Raw genomic sequence first — 23,859 nt, forward strand, 5'->3', positions numbered from 1 at the left:
TAAAATTTGACTACTTCCAGTTTCTCATTTCCCAAGAACATAAAGAACATATGCAAGTTTTTTCTGACTTTACATCCCTGATAAATAAAAATCATAGCTTTAACTCTTTAAAATATTTATTTTTAAATAGTATTCTTCGGTGTACCTAATCAACTCAGCAAGGCGTCTTTGAAGTCCAATTGGGGGTTAAATCCATTATTATGGCATAAGGGCATCTGACCTTGAATCTGGGGAACTTGGTTGGAGTCTTGGCAATGACACTGAACATCCTGTGATTCTGGGCAAATCACTTAATCTCCCCATGCCTAACAAAAATGTATGTGTCCTCATGTAATGCAACTGGTGCTAAGTAAAGCCCTCTGATACCATATTCAGGTCAGGTTTGCGCTATATAAAACTCTGAAATAATAATCTGCATATAGCAGACAGCTCAACTTTAAAGTTTCTAATTTAGGGGAATCCCCTTTGCTGAGCCCCACTCTTCTTGGCAAATCATTAATGTAAATAGAAAAAAGAAAGGAGCCAAAAGACACCCTTGCTTCAACCCATTATTACTTTCTATTTGTCTCGAAAGACCCTGTGCTTCCCCCAATAAAACCTGCGTCCAAGCAAAAGAGTGAAGTGCAATAACCAATCGTAATAAATTCCCTGGTATCCCCATGGTGACCAATTTTCTCCACAACGTCCCCCGATCTATCGAATGCCATAGAGAAATGTGTAATAGCCGCATATAACGGCATTCCCCGGCTCACTGGATATTTTTCGGGTAAAGTTTGCAAGGTTGTGATATTATCCATCATGCAACTGTTTTTGTGAAATCATGTTTGTTCTAAGGGAATGAGATCATTTCCAAATGCATAATCTTGCAGATGGGTAAGGATAATCTTTGCAAATAATTTTCCAGTCGCATCCAGGAGAGAGATCTGTCTAAAACCGGCAGGGGAATTTTTTGAACCCTTTTTATATATTGGAACTATTATACTTCCCTTCCAGGATTGTGGGATGTCTCGATGGGTATACCAATGGACAAACAGTAGGTGTAAAAATTTCGCCATCCTCTTTTATTCATCTGGGCCCATCGCACTACAGTATCTTGCCCCTTTAGTATAATCCTCTATTGCAAAGCATGTTGGTGCTCCATATTCGCTCCCCATTGACGGGGCAGAGCCAACATCTTGATTACATCCAACTGCAGAATTTAAAGTATACAGCTGGGAAATATTGGTAAACCATTCTACATCTGGAATCAAAATGGGCTTTGACTTCTCTCTCCCATCACAAAATGTTCCTATCAGCGCCCAATATTTCCTAGTATCACAGGATTGAGCAACCTCGCGAAGTTTAAACCAATTTGAATCTTCGACCCTTCTACGTTCCGACACCATTTTCCTTTTCCATACCTGTTTCAGTCTGTTAATTTCCCTTTGCCTTGGTATCGTAGACAGCCTAAATTGTTCTCTAATTAAAGCATTAATGTCCTGATTTGATTTTTTAATTTCCCATGATATAATCACTGATGGAGCAGAGCTATGAACTTGCTTTTTTCTTCCAAAAGTTCTAATTGGAGCCAAGATTCTCTCAAACCTGTCAATAGGGGTTTCTTGAGTACAAATAAAAGGAATATTTTCAAAGACTCTCTTAAAACTTGGGAGCAAATTATTTGACCAACAAGTGCGCCCATTACTGCAATTATATAAAACCTTTTCGTCCCTGTGATTCCAGAGTTCAAGCTTCTCGATTTCTATATCAACATTGACAGCCAAAATTCTATGATCACTCATGCTTGTTTTAAATACCTTAGATTGTGTACATACACTAAAAAGTTGGTAAGATACCACCATGTAATCAATTAATGAGTGGACAAGTGGGCCTGATAAGTATAAGAGTCTGGGGAATCCTCTGGAAATCTGCCATTTAACATTACTAGGTCGAACGTTCTCAAACTATGCAGGAGTAACAGGCCTCGTTTATCTGATCTTAAATGATCTGGCAGTACAGAATCTGGAATGGACCATACTTCCGCCAATTCAAGGTTTGAAAAAGACATGACTGCATTGTTGGATAGTTTGGCATTAAAATCACCCACCATTAATCCGCGAGCATTCTTCAGTGCCACTCATCCTTTGCACATAAGTACAGATTGAATCAACCAGTGAGTTGGATGCTCTACCTGGGGAAATATACACGTTTACCAGTAAAAGAAAAACAGCTTGCCCTTATTTATCTTCGCCAATCCTCAACTTCACTCCCATACAACACTTTGAGGGATACAGGGTGCAAAGTAGCAGAAAGTGCTTGGTGGCCTGCAGTGACTTCCCATTGCATATAAATTCATTCCACAACATCTGCTAAAAGGTTAAGGCAGGTCTAATTTACATAAATTGTTTCCCTCTAAACAGATAGAAAGTTAACTTTTGTCTTAACTCCATGGCTGCTATGCGTTTTCCCCCTCTGTGCTGAAAATTCTTTTTTTACATTGTTTTTTGACGAGCTGGGCTCGTCATCAGTGTTTGAGGAGGCTACACCATGACGAGCCCAGCTCGTCATGAGTGTCGAAGGGGTTAAGGAATTATATTGTTCACAAAACATAGCAAAGTGCATAATGTTTTATAATGACAAGGACCCAAATCTGTGACGTTGTTGCACCTCATCGGTTCTGGTAGGAGTTAATGCGATGTATGTAGCCTTATAGAATCATATCAGAAGCCTCATCACTGAAACAAAGATGGGGAGATCCTGAAGAGTTCCGGCATCAGCTTTATGTCAATCACCTGCTCATGACACAGATAACAGGCAAACTTTTGTACCCTTTGTACCACTCCAACACAGGGCCAAGTACACATGGGCATATTTTGTTGTTTTATCCTATTTTCGTTAGCCTAAATCTTTTGATTTCACGAAAAATTATATATGGAATAGTCTTAGTTGTGGTGACTTTCAACCAGCCCTCTTTATCCATCAGTAAGTGGTTGTGTAAATTATATTTTCCTTCCGACCTGTACACTATACAGCATGGGGCATCCTTCTTTAGCCATTGGCTAACTTTACTGTAAGTGACAGCATTCTGCTCTTTCAGAAAGAACATGTCTGCCCTCAAGTAGTTTCCTTCAGTGCCCTGGACTGCTGGGAAATGTGTTGGTTTTGGCACCCAAACCTTTCCTTGAGTTGTGACATTTTTTTTAAATATTGGCAATGATGTGCACCCTTACTATCAGCATAGTGATATATATCTTCAAGGTATGTAGATGTGGAGTTAAGAACAGAACATCTATACGTCTTTTATATGCACTTACATTCAATATTTTGTCCCTTGATATTCAGTCCTCAATATTCTTGTACCACAACATTCAAGGGGTCAGTGCTTGGAAGACCCACCTACTATAAAGTTTTACAAAAACCATGATAAAAGAAGTATTGATGAAACTAAAAGGCTGGACCTACACCAGACCCATTAGCTTTGCAAATGCTTCTTTTAATTATGTTAAGGTGTTTTAGAAAGCACTTGCTACTTGCCTTACAGCCACTTTACAGAGCAGTGTTTATCTCAGGGAAAGGTTACAACACTACCCACCCGCATACAGTCTGCTGATCATGGAATAGTAAGATACAGGTGACACTGAGGATGAAAGAAGACATACATTGCCTTTGCTCACAGAGTAAGCCAACAAGACAAATGTCAGTATTTGAAAGGATGGAGGCACAATCTGTAAAACATTGCCCATTACCCCAACCCAACATGGGCAATGAAAATGGCCTCTTTAACCCCTTTGAGGCATGGCCAAAGAGCAAACTTGACAATGGTTGGCAAAATATGCAGCAACACAACTGGTGGCCTAATGCTTTAAACAGATCAATGTCCCAATCAAGGATGATACCAGATTATTTGGCCTGACCAAGCAGAAGATGATGGCCTCGTGCCAACAAGTCAATGGGCTGACAGCCTCAAATGTATCCTATTCTACCAGACAGATGGCTTTTACTTCTACTTCAGAAACTAACAGGAAGACCTTTGACAAACTGCGAAAACTATCTCAGCACCATCATTTGTGATACCAAGAAGTTTTAGTCAGCTCAGTGGGGAGGTGAGCAAATATAGATATTTCCCTCCATTGTATAGGAGTGGGTGGTATAAGATGTTTCAACTGTGATTTACCTTTTCACCTGGTTCAACTACTCCATTGAGTGAATCTATTCTCTGCTTCATCACAAAATAAACTGTGCCCCGCAATCCCAACTTGGCGGTTAAACCCAGAGCTCCTAGAAGATCAAGTCTTTCGGGAGGTAGTGGGGGCTGGTATTACCCAATATTTACTCGAGAACACGGGCATGGCTTCCTCATCTGCTGTGGAGTGGGATGCCTTTAAGGTTGTGCTAAGGGGTCACTGTATTGCCAACATGGTTGGAGTGTGTAAGACGCTACTGCAAGATATAGAGACTGCGTTTCAGCGCTTGCGGGCAGTGGAACAAGACCGGCCTGAGCAACACAGTAGGCAGCAGGTCTTGTTGGAGGCAAGGGAGGCAGTCGCCGTGCGGGTTGAGAGGCTGCACTGTTTTGATTATAAAAAAATATATAGCATAGAATAGAATAATTTATTGTACAGTTAATGAAAACTCACGATATTTAAAACTTCCATTATTAAAAAACATTTGAGCCTTGTTTTACATTTATGGTGTAAGAATAAGAACAGGTGTTTTACACTCAATAAAATCATAAAAGTGTCAATTGCATTTTGTTATAGTCCATTTCTCAGTTTGTAAAGTCAATGTGCCTCAATGTGCCAGGCGTGGTTGTGACTTGGCAAGTGACTTAGCGGACTGTCCTTTGTTTGATTGAAGTGCTGTTGCTTACTGTACTTTGAATGAGCCATATGGCTAACTCATGAGTCTTCTGGCCACTATATAAAAATACTTTGTTAGTCTGCAATTTAACTGAATCTCTTCAGGATTAAAGCACAGCATCACAGCCTGCCTGCAACTTGTTATGCCCTTTTGGTTCCATAAAACTCGAAGTAGTGAGCGCCTTATGTCCATCAGGTTTGGGCAGATGCAGATTATATGTATTAGGTTCTCTTTCCCTGTTCTGCAAAGACTGCAAAGGTATTCTTCTGCTCCCCTTTTCCAAGGTGCCAGATGGGGTAGTATTGGTAGGATGCCGAGGCGCAAATTTAAAAATGTGTTTTTTGTCATCTGTGTGAGGCCCATTTTCAGGTATTCCTGCAGCTTAAAAGCTTCATAATCTTTCAGCACTGTCCATCCATGAGCCCTCTTGGCCAAAATGTCTTTGTCATCTATGGATGATATCATTTTGGTTACTTTGTTACCACTTTTTTGAAACTTTTTATGTCTGTGGAAGACTCCCAGAGATTTGTTAATTCCAGGTTCTCCAGTGATTCTTTTAGATAATTCCTGGGGGGGGGAGTTCTCTCGGGTAGACAGTTTGGTCCAGAGGTGGGCGTTTAAGGATCCTTGCATGGCGCCTCTGATTTTGCGTCAGCTTTTTATATAGACGCCTCTTCACTCCACCTTTTGTCTCTGGAGACCAAATTCGAGGCGGATTTGGGCAGGGGAGACGTAATTCGGCAGATGGAAGATTGCCCTGTATGCTCAACTGATAGTTATACAATATATAGCGCGAGCTCATGCAGAGCGTGATAAATCTGGTGCGTTGTTTTTGTTTGGTTAGCCAACCCCTCTCGACGGGGATCGGTTATTTTGGAATTGTGTAGCCCTACGGGGGAACTTTGTTATAACCAGCAGGGGATTAATAATCAGTTTCTTGCCTATTATGCGATCTCTATCGGAGTGAGGTGACGCTGAATGATGACGTTCTTATGGAGTTCCTAGCTACATCGCGCTCTATGCTGATGACCTACTCATGTTTCTAGCAAACACGGCAGATGCCCTCATCGGAGAAAAGCGTTTACTAATAGATCTTGAGGTTGTTGCGGGACTCAAGGTGAATTGTGCGAAGTCTTGCCTGTTCCCGCTGCCCCATCAGATGGGGGTCCTTTAATTGCTGACGGTGTGCAGTGGGAATATCGTTGCTTGACGTACCTTGGGACCTGTATTTATCATACGCAGGGTGACCTACTGGAGGGTAATGTAGATAAAGCAATCCGAAGTCTTAAAAGCAACCTGGAATTTTGGGGGACCTTACCTCTCTTGGTAGCAGGCCAAGAGGCCCTTCTTAAAAGGGTGGCTCTCCCTAGGCTACGGTGTTATTTTCTAACTCTACCAGTCTGGATACCTGCGCCGATTTTCAAACAGCTTCAATCAATGATCACAGGTTTTTTCTGGGCTACTAGCAGATGACGGGTGGAGCTGAAAACCTTAATGAGGCTGAGGGCTGTTGGTGGATTGACGGTGCCTGACTTTGAGACATACTATTTGGCAGCCCAATTACAGTGGCTTACCCAAGCAGTAGCGCTGGAATTTAGGGGACTGTATGAGCAGGATGATGGGCAGGTCCCAGGGTAGGTGCTCTCTTGTATTATTTTACAGCTGCCATTGTGGCTCAAGGCACTCACTAACGAGTTTCGGCTTTGTTTGGAACAGGAGTCAGCAGAGGGCGCAGATTGAGCGTCCCTATGCCCCGGAGATCGCTTTAGCCATGTGTACTGCTCTCCCACACGGGTAAAACTGGGCTGCACTGACTGACTGGGGGAGAAGGGTCTGTATACATTAGGGGACTTATATGAGGATAGTTATCTGTATTATGACCTTTTTTTCTACACTCTGATGTTCTCATAACTTTACTCTATGTGACGCACAGGGGAGGGGGTAGGGATAAGAGGGTGGGGGGTTAGGATTGTTTTGTATTCTTGTGGTATGCAGCTAAGGCACTGCTCTTATGTCTCTCATTGTTCACTGGTTGTTACTGTGATGTTTACTCCTCAAACATTTGGTTGTCACTTGGTGCTATTATCTTGAGGAATGGCACATAAATCTGTTGGCTACGGATATGTCACTTGTACTTGGGTGCGATCAGGGACTTTTATTGACTAATGAGCACCTGTTAGCCTTTGTATCCTGATTGCGGTTGTTTGGAATTAATAAAAAATATATTTTAAACAATAATCACGAAATGAACTGTGCAGGCCACCTCTCAATCCCATCTTCAAGGGAGTCACTTGCTGCAACAAGAAGATACTTGGCCACAATGACTTACCTTGCTACTCTACCTTGACAATATGTGTGAACTGCACAATAAGTCTGATTCCAAAAAGATGTGTGTGGAAACATCACTATCAAATACGTTTATTTTGATTAGGTTTATTCTCCATAAATACAGCAATAAATAAATACATGCACACTTTTAAAATACAAAAATAAAAACAGACCTAAGGCTGACTGATTTCATTTTCGTGAATTATCAGTCAATTTATAATTTAGCCTCTTCCTTCAATTCAAATTTAACTAATGAGTCACAGTATTCCTTAACTTTGTAGAAATCATAAACGGCCCCACTGTGTAACAGACTGAAGTAGATGTTAAAAGGGGAAGCACGAAGGTACAAAGAAGACGGACAACAGTCACTTAAAATTCATGCTCTTTTAACAAGGAAACGGGATATTTCTTTCTCATTGATGTAGAAATGTAACAACTAAAATCTCATAAATATATGAAAATTGTTATTTAAGAAAAATAAAAGTTGCAACGTTCATGATCTTCTGTTGTGACTCGTAACATTTTCTAATGCCCATTGCAACTTTAATAAAATTATTCACAGTAGTGCAAATATCAAGGGTGCCAAAGAGTGCAAGAGATTAAAACCTTCAATATAAGTTTGAGGCCGGGTTCCCCTCGAAAGTGGGGCTAGGAATGTTCCCCTCAGCTTTTTGCAAAAGGGGCAGAACAACATAAAGTGCAGGGTTCTTTGAGCTGCCAAAGTGTCTCATGGGCAGAGTGTGAATTTACATCCCAACCTGATTGTTTTGGGAATGCCGCTATAAAGTGCAAGGTGCGTAAACGAAATATGGTTAAAAGAAATCGGACCTGGGCATTGGTGATAAAAGTTAGATAAAATTGCTGTGGTGCAGGGAACAGACATAAAAGACTTGGCACCTCACCTTGCGAGCGGTGCTCGGTTACCCAAGAATAGCGCGCCTCTTGTATAATGACTTTCGTATTTGTGTAAATACTAGCAGGGTTATCATAGTAGTGCCCCAAACCTATCTCATGGAGTGTAGCTCTCATGAATCGGAGTAAAGGGGTCGTCAAGGCTCTATCAAGGTTAATGCAGTCCTTAGCGATGTCCCTTGTAAACATTAATTCATCAGACAGCCAAATGTTTACCCATAAAAACAGAGGGGCAACATCTGTTCAATCCTCCAAAAATTAAAGCCCCAACTCATGATGGCAGAAGAATGAGGGGGCACTGTTTAGAGTCCTCAATAACCTTTTAATTCATTTGCTTTCCACAGCCTGTACATGGCAGCTTTTGTGGTAACCCCATACTCCTGTCCCATATGATGCAACAGAATGGCATTTAGCTTTGTATGGGGTTACCAGCTCTGTCACCGGCTTGTGACCTAGCTTACAGGCGAAGCGGAATGACCCCCCCCCACAGCCCTGCTAGTATGTTGCACCCTAGCAGTGACAAGAGGGCCCCAAGTCATAGCGTTATTAAAAATGTTCCCCAAGTATGTAAATTGATCAGCTTGTCAATAGTCTTGCCCCTTACAGCAAACTTTCTGGCTTTAGTCCATTTTGAGTCTCACACTATAATATACGATTTGATAAAATTGACTTTTAAATCAGGGTCCGACATAAAATCTGTAAAATCGTTGAGTGACTTTTGCAGGCTGTATGCTGTCAGAGCCATTAGCACAGTGTCATCCGTGTATGATAGTAGCGGGACCAAATTGCCACCAATTTGGGGGAAATGTATTTCCCTCTCTATTAAAAATGCCTCTAGGCCAATAGTGACAATTAATAAAAGCAAATGCACTAAAAGTAACCCCTGCCGAACACCTTCTGTGGAGACAACAGGCCTAGTCTTTCCCCCCTGAGGGCCACATCTTATGGCAGCGGTGGTAGAGGCATGAAGCCAACGCAAAAGGGAATTCAGAGCTTCCTCAACACCTATTGTCCCCATTAGTGCCCACAACTTCTCCTGATTAACGGTATCAAAAGCACTGGACAAGTCCATGAAGGCCAGGTGGATAGAACCCCCCTGGCGGCCATAATCAGGATCAAGCACTGTGGTGTCCAATCCCCTCCTGACCCTGAGATTGGCCTCTAACATGCAGGATTACTCCTATTGCCCTTTTTAAACACAGGAACCACTATGTCCTCCTTCCATGATGCTGGGATGGGGCCAGTCACCACTGCTTTAATAAAATTGGTCAGCAGGGGTGCCCAAAGATTGGGGTTACTTTTCAAACAGATCTAATGGGACCCCATTGGGGCCTGGGGCTTTCACACAGAATCCCTTTGCTAAAGCCTCCTCAACCTAGGCTATGAAGAGGGATGCTCTTAATTGGGAGGCCAAGGGTTAGGTCTAAGGGGGGGGGGGGGTCCTCACATTTCTCCTCAATCTGAACATGGTTTGGGTTAAATATGGTCGAAAAAATGGGATTCCCAAGCATCCCCTATTATCAGAGAGTCCATATGCCCAACCTTGTCCATAAAAAAGGGGCGATTAGTGATGTCCCAAAATTTTTGAGTAATTGAGGGCACTGACTCTCTCCAAATCTTCCCAAGCAAATCTCCTCAGTTCTGCCTTCCTTTGATTAATAACACTTTTATATACCTGTCTTTCGCTTTTAATTTGAGTTCTATCATGGGGATTGGCATGAAGGGCCATTTTAAGATTCTTTTGAGCTCTGGAGCACTAGGTGTTAAACCACAGCGTCTCTTGGGGTTCCCTTCTCTGCACAGGTCTAGTCAGTCTTTTTCCTACATCTGCACAAACCAGTTCAAAATAGCCCTCATCTGGGGGAGCATCGTTTTGAAGGCATCTCATAACAGAGTCCACATCTGCTGCAACTATTTTCTCTCAAATTCAGTGGGGTTTATTTTGCCCCAAACACTAGTCCGCTAGTTGTGAGCATTGCATGCATGATGAGCATTGCATGTGTGTGAATGGTAACACTTAGGTAAAGAAAGCATATATTGAATTAGCCTAAATCTAAACTTGGGTAATAAAACCTTTGTGCTGATTTGTGACCCACAACAGGGTTCCACACTTAGAACAGTTTTCAGAATAAAGTGTGCCAATGTAGTTGTATTACTCAAACTCTCTCACCTCAAATCATTTAGCATGACTTAGTAAAACTGTGTAGGTGAGATTCTGAAAAGGGAGATGTTTTGATGACGGTGGTGCTAGGATGAGCTGGAAATGTTCTGACCATGGGTGTGTTGGGGTTATGGTGGTGTTAGGAGTTTGTATGAAATGTTGCCATTGTTGGTATGCTCAGTTTAGTTAGTTAGGATTATGCTGCTGAATAAATTACCTACCTGATGACTGACCCACCCATTGGTATGAAGTGCAGCATGTCTCACTGCAGACCAATGGGAATGTTACATTGTACTCATCACTAGGTGAGTTGATGGGTATACACCTGTTACAACGCAACTTTTACAACTACCTACTATTACAACGCAACTTTTACAACGCATACCATTACAACGCATTGCGCTGGGGGGCGCTCTAGGATAGGGAATAAGTATAATTTACTATCCAACACCTTCCCTAGTGTCCACGGGGACTGGAGTTAGAATAGTAAATTATACTTACCACTATCCAGCACCTCAAAGCGCTATGCGTTGTAATGGTATGCGTTGTAATGGTCGCGTTGTAATAGTAGGTAGTTGTATTGGTATGCGTTGTAACATGGTACATCCGAGTTGATGTCCTCATGATCTGGGATAGGTACTTGTCACCTTATTGCAATTTCACGCACAAAGCTGGACAACAATGTGATATCAATTTTTAAATAAGTTCTGGGTCAGGTGATTTCAGAGAGGAATATAACAAAACAATGAAAATTGAATGCAATATTGAGGTACATTTTAAACAAAACAATTTTCTATTTCAGACATTGTTGAGCGGCTGCATGAACTGGCTGCCCAGAATAAAAACTCTGCGCAGCTTGAGAAATTATTACATCACCTCACTGCCCAGGAACAAAGAAACGAGCAGCTGCTGGAGTCCATGAGGCAACAGATTGAGGTGCTGCAATTGGAAGCTATGTAAGGGAAGTCATGTTGGTGAATGTCTTTAATTGAAACTCGATTTAAATATCTGGACTAGGACAGCTGTGCAAGATTGCAGCCCCGTAGACCTGTGATAATGGTATTCATTCATTCAGATCCCTTAGCATTCCATCACACATTTAGAGTCACTTTTATTGACAATTATAAGTGGACGTGAATATTTTTTTCTCTTATATGCATGGCGCGCATGGTACCTCAAATTCTTATGGGAATACTGTGTTAGTTGTATGGTGTCAATGTTAAAATGTGTGGTACGACTCAGAATGATGTTGAGGAATTATTTACATTGCTTAAATGATTCACAAAAATTTGAAAATTAGGAATTTATAAGGTAGGTAATTTCCAGGTGAATGAATGTCAGAGGCCTGACCAGGGACTTACTATGCAAAATAGGTGGAAAGTGTATTCAAGTAGATCATAACATGTCAAGTGTGCAATTAGTTCAGACTACCACTTTGTCACTCTTCATTATCACATTTTTTTCAAGAATGTGAATGACTCATACACAGGAAACAGACAAGCACTATAACCTTCGAATTTAATAATATTTTCTAGCACCTCCTCCTTCAGTGGTGAACACGAACACCTGCCATTTTCACTCGGATGCCCAATGTGTTTGCCTGATACAGACTTTGCTCTCATTGCTAGATGTGTCACTGTTTGTAACTGTAAGGTCCTGATGTAGCATTTGAATGATGAGATACTCTGTCCCAAACATGAAGCATATCCTGCCCTAATATCATAGGATGTAATGCACCTGATTATGGCGACGGGATAGCCATCACTTTTATGCCAACCTCTAAATCAGTGCCCTCGCCTTAGAGTCAGGGGGGACGGAGCCATTGCGGTAGAGCCCCGACCCACTCTAATGTATCGAAGGCTGAGGTCTGGTGATTTGAGTTCTTTTAGAGAAAATATCGCCGATGACAGCCCTGTCTGTGCACGTCCAGCCCAGCTCCTCTCTTACCCTCTTGCGACTCCTACATTGCTAGTGCTTGTGTGCGCTACGTTTGTGTGTGTTGAGAGAAGAGACCTTGCTGTATGTCCCCTTCATCCGATTCCTTAGAGTTGGAACAGTTTACAGTTGCTTATTATATCATTCTTTTAGCTGTTGACTGTTATTAGAGGGATTCTGTAGTGATGAAGGTCCACTCAAGAAGGTAGTAATTCAGGATGTTTTATTCATTAAGATGACAGGCAGTAAAGTACAGGACAACATGTAGATATGTGGTAGATCAGAGCCCCACCAGGAGCTGCCTGTCAGCTGCTCAGCCCATGACCAACTGTCACTCTGCCTCCGTCAGTCCCATCATTCCGAGGCATCATCAAACTCCAACATTCTAACAGGCACTGGCAGAGCAGGGCTGGTAAAACACCATACAGTATAATATGCAGGATACTACAGATTTCTTTATATGGAAGCCAGATTTTGTTCTAGTTTCCTGCTCAGTTTTCAGTTTGTGTTAAAGTGGGAAGCAGCACTTACTTCCATGACCTGTCTCGGAGTTGTTTCAAGCCTTCGAATACCGTAGAGAAGTAGTGGGCTAGATGGCAGAGATCAGAATACAGGCGTCAGCTATAATCCACATTTGTAAAGCGCACAATCACCCGTAAGAGTCTCTAGGCGCTGGGGGCCCTCATGAAGATTAAGCAAGCTATTGCCCAGTGTCTCATGGTGCTGGACTAATCTGCCACCAGTGCGGGGGATCGAACCGTGATCCCCAGATTCCGGAGTCAGTTGCCCTAGCCGCGCCGCCACACCTCTTCCCTGTTCTCTAGCTGGTTTGTGCTCCCCTGGTAACGGATTTTCCCCAAGACTGTCGTCCTCAGATTGGGTTTTCTCCTATTTACATCATTAAAGAAGCCCTCCTGTTGTTCTCAAGATTAAAGTTCATTGACCTTCCAGAGGTGTATTAGCATATTTTACATAGGCTGACAGTGATATCTAAATCTACTTTTGTGGGCATGGAGTGCACCGTCCATCTTTGCTGGTGGAGTATCAATCAATCAGCCGATTCTGCAGTTACATAAACCAAAAGACAAAACACATCAGTCAGTCAGTAAGTTCACAGACACAAAAAAGAATGACAACAAATTGCCAAGTCCTAGATAACAACCACATGTCAGCACAGATAGATTATAACTATATAGTATATGATGCATCAAACCGGTGTAAGTTCTATACAGTCCAGTACTGGAAGGAAAATATGTGAAAACTGCAGACAAATACACGATCGAAAAATGATAAAATGCAGTTTTAATCAAAATAGCTCAATCATGTTGATAAAATTGTAAAGACTACAATGTTCCTTTAGAGTAATTACTTACGTTCTTAATTCTTAAACAGTGTATGTGAATATTTGTATTAAAAAAGTCTTAATTCGCTGCCTGATGGAACAACATATTCATGGGAAGTTCCACAGCATTCGTAGGATATCAACAAGAAGGCAAAGTGCAATAAGGTTAAAAGGCCTGCGTGTCTCGTTCCACTATGTAGGGTGAATGCAGTGGACGTCTGCCCATTGCCTGAGATCTTAGCTACCATGTAACGTTTTTACTAACGAAAGGTGTACAGGTCCCTTGTACATCTTTGCTGGTAATTCCAACAAAAAGGGTCCGTCCAGAGGCGGATTGCTTTCTCTGCAACAAGAGATAATATTACTAACGATTCTGCGACTGCGTTGGAGTATTCCATATCGTTGGGAAACCTTACCAACTTATGCCTAGTTGATCAGTTGGTGTAAATCTTGACTGATCTGTGTGTGTCAACTTATCGACAGCCATATATAGGTGATTAGCCAGAATCTTTAGTTCTTTAATCAGTGAAAAGACAGGCCTAGAGGAGACACAATCATCAACTGGCTTGTGTATGAGTGCTACCATTGCAGTGCACAGATCGTATGGAGATGGGCAGGCAGTGCATAAGAAAGCGTCTTCAATAAATCCACTAGTGGTTAGTTGTTCCCAGGGGCCTTCCTGCTTTGGGACGAGAAGACCACATTTGACACCTCATCCTGTGACCTGTGTGAGTCCAGTTCAAGTGAATCACCAAGATCAAGGAGAGGCAAAGACAATTCTTTAACAAAGTCAACAAGGCCTGCCCCCTCATCTAGTCGTGATCTAATGAAGGAACTTATGTCCTGTAGCATCTGCTTTTGTTAACTGTAGGACCTGTTATGGTGAGCTAAAATGTCATGAGTGGAATGCTTTTAAGACAACATGAGAGGGACCCCTTAAACAACCAAAGGAATAGGGTTCAACAGAGAAGCACAAAAGGTGTCCTTTGGTAAAACTTAATAAAGACCTATTCGTCAACACATCACTGCTCACCCAACTGTATCTCATTCACCAAACAATCAACCATAGGGATTACTGTTCAGACCAACTATCACGATGCGTTAGCACAAAAATCTAAAAGGCTGTACTTTTAAAAACACAATTCATTAAAAATATTTCACAAAGTTAAAAAGTACTTTCCTAACAAACAATACAAAACAAGTTTTTACATGGCTTGCAAGAATTACATACACAATAATAGAATAGCAACAATAAAAACACAAGACGAGAGTTAGGGTAGACATTAATCTTTTTCATGGAAGACAACATCCATCTGTACAAGTTGTTGAGATGAACCCTGATGCTTTGCAAACCATCAACATCTAAAGAAATATCAATTTGACAGATTAATGGAGAACAGGCGTCGACACGTTTCGATGGTTATGCTGGTTGGACCATCTTTATCAAGACAACAGATTGATAAACTCTCGTTAGAAAAGCACATCTAAAATATAAATATATGCAATAAACAAACTAAATATTGCAAACAAATCGTATATACCACTTGTAATTTACTAACAAGCCACAGCTTTATTTATTTATTTATTTTTAAAGAGAAAAAAAATTGTTTGTGAAACAAACACAACAATCGGCTGGATCCCAACAGTACCACACATACTGTATAGCATAACATTCGACAGTATTATCCAATCACAATCACATAGCTCCATTTACCCACCAGAACACCAGCATACCTTAGTACAACTAAAATTAATAAAAGCTTACTTACTAAAGCCACTTCCATTGATAGAAAATCTACTGGAGATTGTTGCAATATTCTAATCCCCAGTCAATAAGTACCAGACCTATAAGGCACCTAATAGAAACCACATATGCAACTGAGTCAGTGGTCCCAAGGATACACCCACATTTACCCCTTGTCATATCGGGTCTGAACAACTTTCAGACCAATTCCGTGTTAGTCTAGCTCACCTTTTGTCAACAAGTATTATAGTTTAGTTTATGGCAGGTTTCTCCTCATCCTTGGGAGCGACGCAAGTATATGTAAAAATTCTAAATGAATTAAAAAGAGAAAAGGAGAGACATATATAAATCTATTAGAAATCAGGCCTATCATTACATATAGGATTGATGACTGAATAAATTCGAAAAACTTCCTCTTGACCTTGTATTCAATGGCACTATAAACTCATTCATTGGCTAGAATGTAAAAACATTTTTGGGGGTATATAAAGGACCAACCTTCTGGCACCCACAATTCATTCAGGTTACGTGCCTCACAGTCGCTGAAAAAATAGAGAACCCGCATATCAGTGTGTAATCCTACTTAGCTGAGGACACACTAGAAACACAATGCACCAATGTCACAGCTGATGACATATGGAATGCTTAGGAAGAACAGGTGGCCGTTGGACTGAGCTGCCAGGTCATCTCTTCTGCGACGCTAGTACTCTCAATAAAAGGCCGTTACTATTTATTACCTCAAGTGAGTTACTTCAGTTTTTGGTGAGATTTGCTGAGAGCACAACTTCATTTACAAGAACCAGATGACATGAACTAGATCTGCCCATCTCTGTTGAGATCAAATGTTCTGATGAACTAGAAGATCCATGCTGGACTCACAATGGAGAGTGATTCTCATTCATTGCCCACAGAACTGTAAGCATTAAGACGGTTTACCATCCAGAAACCAGAAATAGCTTGTGTGACAATTCTATGCATCAGCAGTTTCCTCATCCAGCGTGTAATGATAATTTTACTCTGAGGTACTTTGCTTCCTGTCAGTTAAGCAACAAGACATTCAGCGGTTCCTGATGTTATAAGCTTAACATGCTTCATTGTTATGCAATTGTATTCATAAGGAAAACACTTCACTTTACCTCCTCGACTCTCTTCTCCGACAGTTACTTCGGATCTCAGCACTCAATGCTATCTATGTCCAGTGGTGGCTCCATTGCTAAGGCGGAGGAGTGTCACCCCACTGCTCTCGGAGCAGTGTAAAAGCGAAAATAAAATGATAATCACAGTTATTTCTGTTATTATCATTTTATTTTTAGTTCCCACCAGGTTGGCCTGGGTTGAGCTCCTGTGACGTCCGGGAGGAGGAGTGGTTGCTGTATTCCAAAGTGGGCATACCTGCTTGGCCGACCCTCCAGTCATGGGCACTTTGCATGTTCTCCAACTGGCTGCATTACACGGCCTGGTGTGGAACATTTCCAGCCCCCCATTCCCGCTCTGAGCTACGACGCTCAGACCAATCACAACACTGCATTGCAGCACTGTGGTTGGCTTAGGGGAGGGAGCCTGGGTGCTTCCTGATTCCGGCCACAGAGAGATGATGAGATACGGCACCAGCGGCGAGAAGGTAAGTGAGTCTTTTTTTTTAACCCCTCCCGGCCCTCCATTCTAGTTCCCTGGCAGCAGCTAATGTCTATGTTAATTGCTGTAAAGTTAACAAGACAGCAAATTTCATATCCAATGATTTGCCAAACAACTACAGTATGTTCTTTCTCCTGTACTGTCATCTAATGTTTTAAAAGCAAAACAGCAACTCAGGGTAACTAGTCTGTATTTGCATATTAAGCTTATTTACCGAAGTGATATTTGATCAATACTGTGTGATGAAACGGATTACTCACAAGCTTTTTCATGGTATAATATACAGTTCGGCCTTTCACTAGTGTTCTTTCATATTTTTGCTGGAGGAGGATTTCAACTCTGTCAGTGTGCTGTTCAGTGTGAATAGAACTTCTCTCATGGTTGCTTCACATAGTGCTATACCACCATCTTTTCTATTACAGGAACCTGGTCATTCACCAATAAAATGGAACACATGGATTTGAACATTTAAAAGAACTTACTCTACTACTATCTAGGCAATGAAGGGCAGAACATTTTTGACAATTTACCACAGGGCCAGATGTAGGTAAGTATATTTTACCGACTCATAAATACCGAATTTTACCGATTCGGTATTTATGAATCAGTAAAATTGAAGGAGGGAGATTTAGGTAAATTCGGTAATTGAATTACCGAATCTGTAAAAATCGGTATTTACTGAATCGGTAAATACCGATTCGGTAATTCCCATTGATTCCTATGGGCCTTGAAGCCCATAGGAATCAATGGGCATTACCGAATCGGTATTTACCGATTCGGTAAATACCGAGTCCTGCAAGGGTGCAGGGGGTGTCACTTTGACACCCTCTAGCACCCCAAATACAGGCATGTGTGCCATGTGGCACACAGATATGCCATAAGGGCATGTCTGTCTGTCACATGGCATAGGTGTGCATGCACAAATGTGCATGCACACCTGGATTCGGTATTTTACCACCCAATTGGATTGGGTGGTAAAATACCGAATCGGTAAGGCCTTTGGGACTCAGAAGAGTCCCACCTACATCTGGCAGTTACCGAATCGGTAAAAATACTGATTCGGTATTTTACCGAGTCGGTAAATTTACCGAATTGGTAAAATAGGGCCCCTACATCACAAATACCCATTTACCGGTCGGTAAATGGCCACCTACATCTGGCCCTATGTCCCTAAAGAAGGAGAAGACATTGATGAATTTTAAGTTGCTATCCAGCAACAAATAAATTAAGGAGAAATAAACTTGGTGGTGATAGGGCACAAGTTTTTCACACGAACTGAAGGCCAAAATGAGCCTGTTGACTGTTGTAACGTCACTTAAAGTACTAGCAAAGGACTATGCACTTGAGGGTTTCACCTCTCAATTGATTTGTGATCAACTAGTTTCCAGTTGATCAAAGAGAGCTTGTTAACATACAAGAACCCATCTTTAGACAGAGCACTGGACGTTGCATAAAGTATTCAAAAGTAGGAACTTGAATGAAAACAATTTCAGTCTTCTCAAACAACTCTGGGTTCAGGTTGTTCTTTTAGGTCCAAACAGTGGTAGAACAAGTGCATGCATGCAATCTTATTATTTTATTTTTCCAATATGCATAATTCAGCATGGTTCCATTGCAACAAAATATAAATTCCAGAGTAAAGGTAAAGTTGCAACGAAAAGCACTACAAAACAAAATATATGTTTCAAAAGTGGGTTGTATACACATTTGGCCAATTCCCGTAATTATCCTGCTGCTAACCAAGTTTGCAGGAACTATGATCAACTTGACCCTTTTAGCAAAGCACGTAGGAGTGTGACGAGAATAAAGGTGATGAGTATTACTGATAAAAGTTACCATGCGGACAACACTGATTTGCTTCAACATAGGCTGGATGAGTTGGTACTGATGGTAGATGTGATAGGTAACTGTTCTACAGAGACTGACAAGTCATGTAGAGACCCTCTAGTTGATGTATATTACATTCTTAGTAAACTCTGGTGCAAACACCACCATAACTTCAACCAAAAACAACAAGCTATATTGGAAACATAACATCTTGTTGCCTCCAGACGTCACTAGTGTGGCATTTGAAGTCAGTAGGATACATCTGACAGGTTTCGGTATGGCTGAAATTGTTTTTAAAAATAGATCTATCTATGGTTGGCACAATTCTCAATTTGAACATGTTATCAAGATTAAAGAGCAACACCCACCTGTGAAGCACATGCATCACAATGTCCTTTTTAGTGTGATACTTAATTTATTGCATCAAGGTATCATTGAGATTGCGGAAGCGAGTCTCTGGTTGTTGCCATTGGTCTTAGAGCAAAAGTTGTCTGGTGAGCTACGTGTGTTGATCTGAGAAGTTTGAATAATTCAATTTGGGTAGAAAATCTTCCTCTACCTTGGATTGAAACCTTGTTGACTAAGTCATAAAGGTTACCAAATTAGACATGAACGTGTCTTATCATCAGATAATGCTACACCCTGATCACTTCCTTTATCATCCAAACGGGGATTTTCCACTTTTGTAGGTCACACTTTGGAATAGCCTCAGCTGCTTCAGCCTTCCAGATGGGGATTTCTGAAATCTTGAAGGATATTCCCAAAGTTGTGGCATCTCAAGATGATATCCTTGTATTTGGGGATTTGGCGCAAGAACATTATTAGATCGCTGTTAAAAGTCTTGATAGTTTTGAAAGAGGAAAGAGTTACATTAAGAAAGGACAAGTGTGTTTTCAGAACCAAAGAGATAGAATATCTAGGGCATGTTCTCATAGGTTTTGGAGTTATTGAAATTCGTATTGGTTGATGTCATCATCCATTTCCCGATGCCCAAAGATTTTGTACAATTAGAAAATCCTTCTTGGGTATGTGTGAATTTTACTCAAAATTCATAAAAGGAGTTTGCAGATCTCGCTGAAAGTTTTCACATTTACTTAAAAACAAGTCAGTGTATGAATGTAGTAAAAAATACAAAAGCTAGTTTGAAAGATGAAAGCTGTCATTTCACAGGCCCCTGCTCCTCGACCTTTTGTTGAAGGACACAATACTTTCATCACAGTTGCTGCAAGTGCACATGGATTGGGAACAGTATTATCTCCGTTTGAAAGATCAGTTGAACACATTATTGGTTTTGCATCATGCCCTGTCAATGACATCAAGATGCGATACTCTGTGATTGAAAATGAGATGCTGGGCTGTACATGATATGTGGTTTAAGGCTTACTTGTGGGGCATGCAGTTCATCTTCAGAACGGACCATCGACCATAAACCACATATTCTACATATTCTTTAGGGAGTTCAAATAAAACTAGCTACAGCTAGGTTGTCTAGATTGACACCTACTTTGTTAGAATACAATTTTAAGATAGAGTGTATTCCTGATGGGAAGAATGTCCTGGCAGATTGCCTCACCAGATTGCCCATTGTTGAAGATTGTAATGAGGAAAATTAGTGTTTCGAGGAATGTGTAATCACGGGATGTGAGTTCAGTGACTCTGTTTGCACAATTGTGGTCTAAGGGGGAAATTAGGTGCTTCAGGACAATTCACTGCAAGAAGTACTCAGGCTATCTATCAGTGGATGGCCAAGTGAAAATTCTTTGTAACCAGAAAAACAACAGTCTAGAAAATAGCTCAAGAGCTGTCTGAGGCTGAAGGTTTGTGACAAGTTAATCCCTCCACATGGCCTTTGGGACAAAGTTATTGAATCTGCCCAAGGTGGGCATCTGGGCCTAACCCTCGCAAAAACAAAGTTAGGTAGGAGGATTGGTGTCCCAGAATGGACAGCAAGATATAGATATTCGTCAATGAATGTACCCAATACTTTCTTTCTGACAAATAGTTGGTGACAAACTCACCTATTGAAAAACTTGCCATGCCATCCGAAATATATGTTTGGTGTGATTTATCTAGTGAAACTAAAGAAACCTTCAATGGGCAAAAAGTCTTTTAGATTAAATTTGTAGACTTCACCATAACATTGGTATTGTTCTACAATTCCGTCCATAAAGTTGTAGGGCTTAGGGATGGTTTATGGTCAATGTATTTAATTTTCTTTCCAGACTCACTGGATTCATTTTAGAGCAACGAGGAATGTCTACGTCATATGGGTATATTCTGTTATAAAGGTGACTAAGAGCCTTAATATATTTTTTTTATAATTCTTTTTATTGATGACATCTTAAATACATTACAAATACAATTCCAAACAATACTTATGAGCATGTGGTTATCAGCCTGTGTCCTATTCAGGATGTTTTGCTGCTGCGGGTGCTCACAAATATTCCCTCTATATGTGTTCCATTTACCCAAGATATGTGACCATTTCTTGTTGCAGCCCCGTGATACTTACACCATCTTTTCAAATACCATGCACCAATCCATGTCTTTTTTCCATGTACCCAGTGTAGGTATTTCAAGTACCTTCTACAGTTTAGCCGTATTTCACCTGGCCACCATCATCCCTAGAGCCGGATCACTGAATGCCAAATTATCGACCTACCAAAATATAGTGGACAAAATATAGAATGCAAAAATATCGAATTCCTGTCTGTAAACAGGTAAGTACAAAAATATTGAATCTAAAATATAGTTGTAAAAAATATACTTAGTCAAAATATCGAATTTTATTAAATGTCCTAAAAGTAATTTAAAATTAATGAAATAATAAATGTAACTAACTAAAACATACTTAAAAATACTTAAATAACCTTACAATCAATAAATAATTATTGTAAGTTAAACATATACAATTTTATTTTTTAATACACATATATATATATATATATATATATATATATATTAACGTAATATTAATAAAAAATATACAATACTTTTGCCGTAGGATAGCGGGAGGGTAAAATGTACTATTTCCACTCCAGTGAGTGCAACAGTAGGGAAAGCGTTGGATAGCTTAGGGGTAAAAATACTATTCTCACTATAGTGAGTGCAACGGTAGGGAAAGCGTTGGATAGCGGGAGTGTAAAAATTACTATTCCCACTCCAGAGAGTGCAACAGTAGGGAAAGCATTGGATAGCGTAGGGGTTAAAAAACGATTCCCCCTCCAGTGAGTGCAATAGTAGGGAAAGCGTTGGATAGTGGGACGGTAAAAATTACTTCTCACTCCAGAGAGTGCAACGGTTGGGAAAGTGTTGGATAGTGTAGGGGTAAAAATTACTATTACCACTCCATTGAGTTTAACAGTAGGGAAAGTAATGATTTAATCTATTAATAAAAATAAATGAAATATCAATACCAATAAAAAAATATTAAAATGAATTACCAATTACCAATTTAATATTATGTAATAATTAATCAATTAAGAATGCAAATAAATATAAGGTATTAGAAATTAATTACCTATTCATAATTAACAACTAATTAATTTTCAATAACAAAAACTAATTAATAATAACAATTAATACCAATTAATCATTATTAACAGTAAATTAATTATCAATACACAAAAAGTATTTTAAAATGTAATTAATTACAATTAAATTGCTTCCCACCCTATTCCCCTATAAACCCACAATCCATTACGGAAAATAAATTAATATAATTATCATAATTATCAATTAATCAATTAATACAAATGAATTACCAATTAATAAAAATGAATTACCAATTAAAAATGAATTAACAATAAATTAAAAATCAATACCGATAAATAAAAATAAATTATTTACTTTATGACAATTAAATAACATCCCACCCTATTCCCCTATAAACCCACAACCCGCTACGGAAAATAAATTAATACAATTAACATAATTATCAATTAATCAATTAATAAAAATGAAGTACCAATTAAAAATTACTTAACAATAAATTCAAAATGAATACCAATAAATAAATACAAATATTTATTAAATTACAATTAAATCACTTCCCACACTATTCCCCTACAAACCCACTTCCCGCTACAGAACTAAAAAGCAAAATTAAATTAAAAATAATCAATAATTTCTAAAAATTAATATTTATTTTAATATAATTAAATTACTTCGCACCCTATTCCCCTATAACCCATAACTCACTACAGAATTAAAAAATAAATTAAACATACATTACAAAAATAATGTACACTTTTCACACATATACTAACATACAAACACTTTAAAAAATGCGATATTATTAAAAAGCGATATATTTTAATGCCTATATTATATACTTCGATATTTTGACTTCTATATTTTGACAATCGATATTACTTACCTTCAATTCGATATTTTTAATGACTATATTGTGTCCATTCGATATTTTGTCCATTCTATATTTTTACTTCCATTTTATGTCCATTCTATTTATTTTTTTCGATATTATGGCTTGTTACCCCCAGGGCCACCCAGGTTTTCTCTTGGAAGTCAGTGGGAGCCCCGGCCGATCTGATCAGTTTGCTGTGCCATGTGTGTAATGTCGGAGATTTGGCTGACTTCCAACGCATTGCAATAAATCTTTTAGCTACCAACAATGCCAGATCCAATAAATACAGTTGTACTTTGAGTGCTTTCCTGCATCTGCGGAAGCCCAACAAGCACTCCATTGCTGTGTCCCCTATGGACAGGTGTGTAACTTCCTCAACTATTCGTTTGAATCTGCCCCAAAACTCCCCAAGTCGCGGGCACGCCCATAGCATATGAAGCAGGTCAGCCTCTGGCAATTTGCACCGGGGGCATTGGTGGGCAGTGGCTGGGTACATCATTTGTAATCTACGTGGGGTCAGATAAGCTCTGTGTATAATCATGTATTGTATAAACTTGAGCTTTGCATTTTGAGGTATCCTCCTGGGGTGCTCCAAGATATCCGCCCATTCCTTGTCTGTGAGATCCCGTCCCTCGTCCGCCACCCATTGCGTCCGGAGAGTGTCGAGGGGGAGCTTCACATATACCCGAATGCTTAAATATAACCAATTAATGAGGTAGCCCCCCTGTCCCATATAATATAGGGACTTAACCAGTACATGTATTTGTGGC

At 40.1% G+C, this 23,859-nt stretch overlaps 1 protein-coding gene across 1 annotated transcript in view; it reads left to right on the plus strand.

Moving 5' to 3' along the window:
* Positions 1–23,859, plus strand: part of LOC147727913 (coiled-coil domain-containing protein 17-like) — a 751,707-nt gene that overhangs the window by 359,114 nt on the left and 368,734 nt on the right. The window contains exon 4 of the mRNA XM_086961839.1: positions 11,043–11,196. Within this exon, the coding sequence (XP_086817965.1) occupies positions 11,043–11,196 (154 nt within the window). The remainder of the gene's footprint in view (positions 1–11,042; positions 11,197–23,859) is intronic.

The sequence above is a fragment of the Lissotriton vulgaris genome, chromosome 3_1 (assembly GCF_964263255.1).
Source record: "Lissotriton vulgaris chromosome 3_1, aLisVul1.2, whole genome shotgun sequence".
In the NCBI taxonomy this organism is placed as follows: domain Eukaryota; kingdom Metazoa; phylum Chordata; class Amphibia; order Caudata; family Salamandridae; genus Lissotriton; species Lissotriton vulgaris.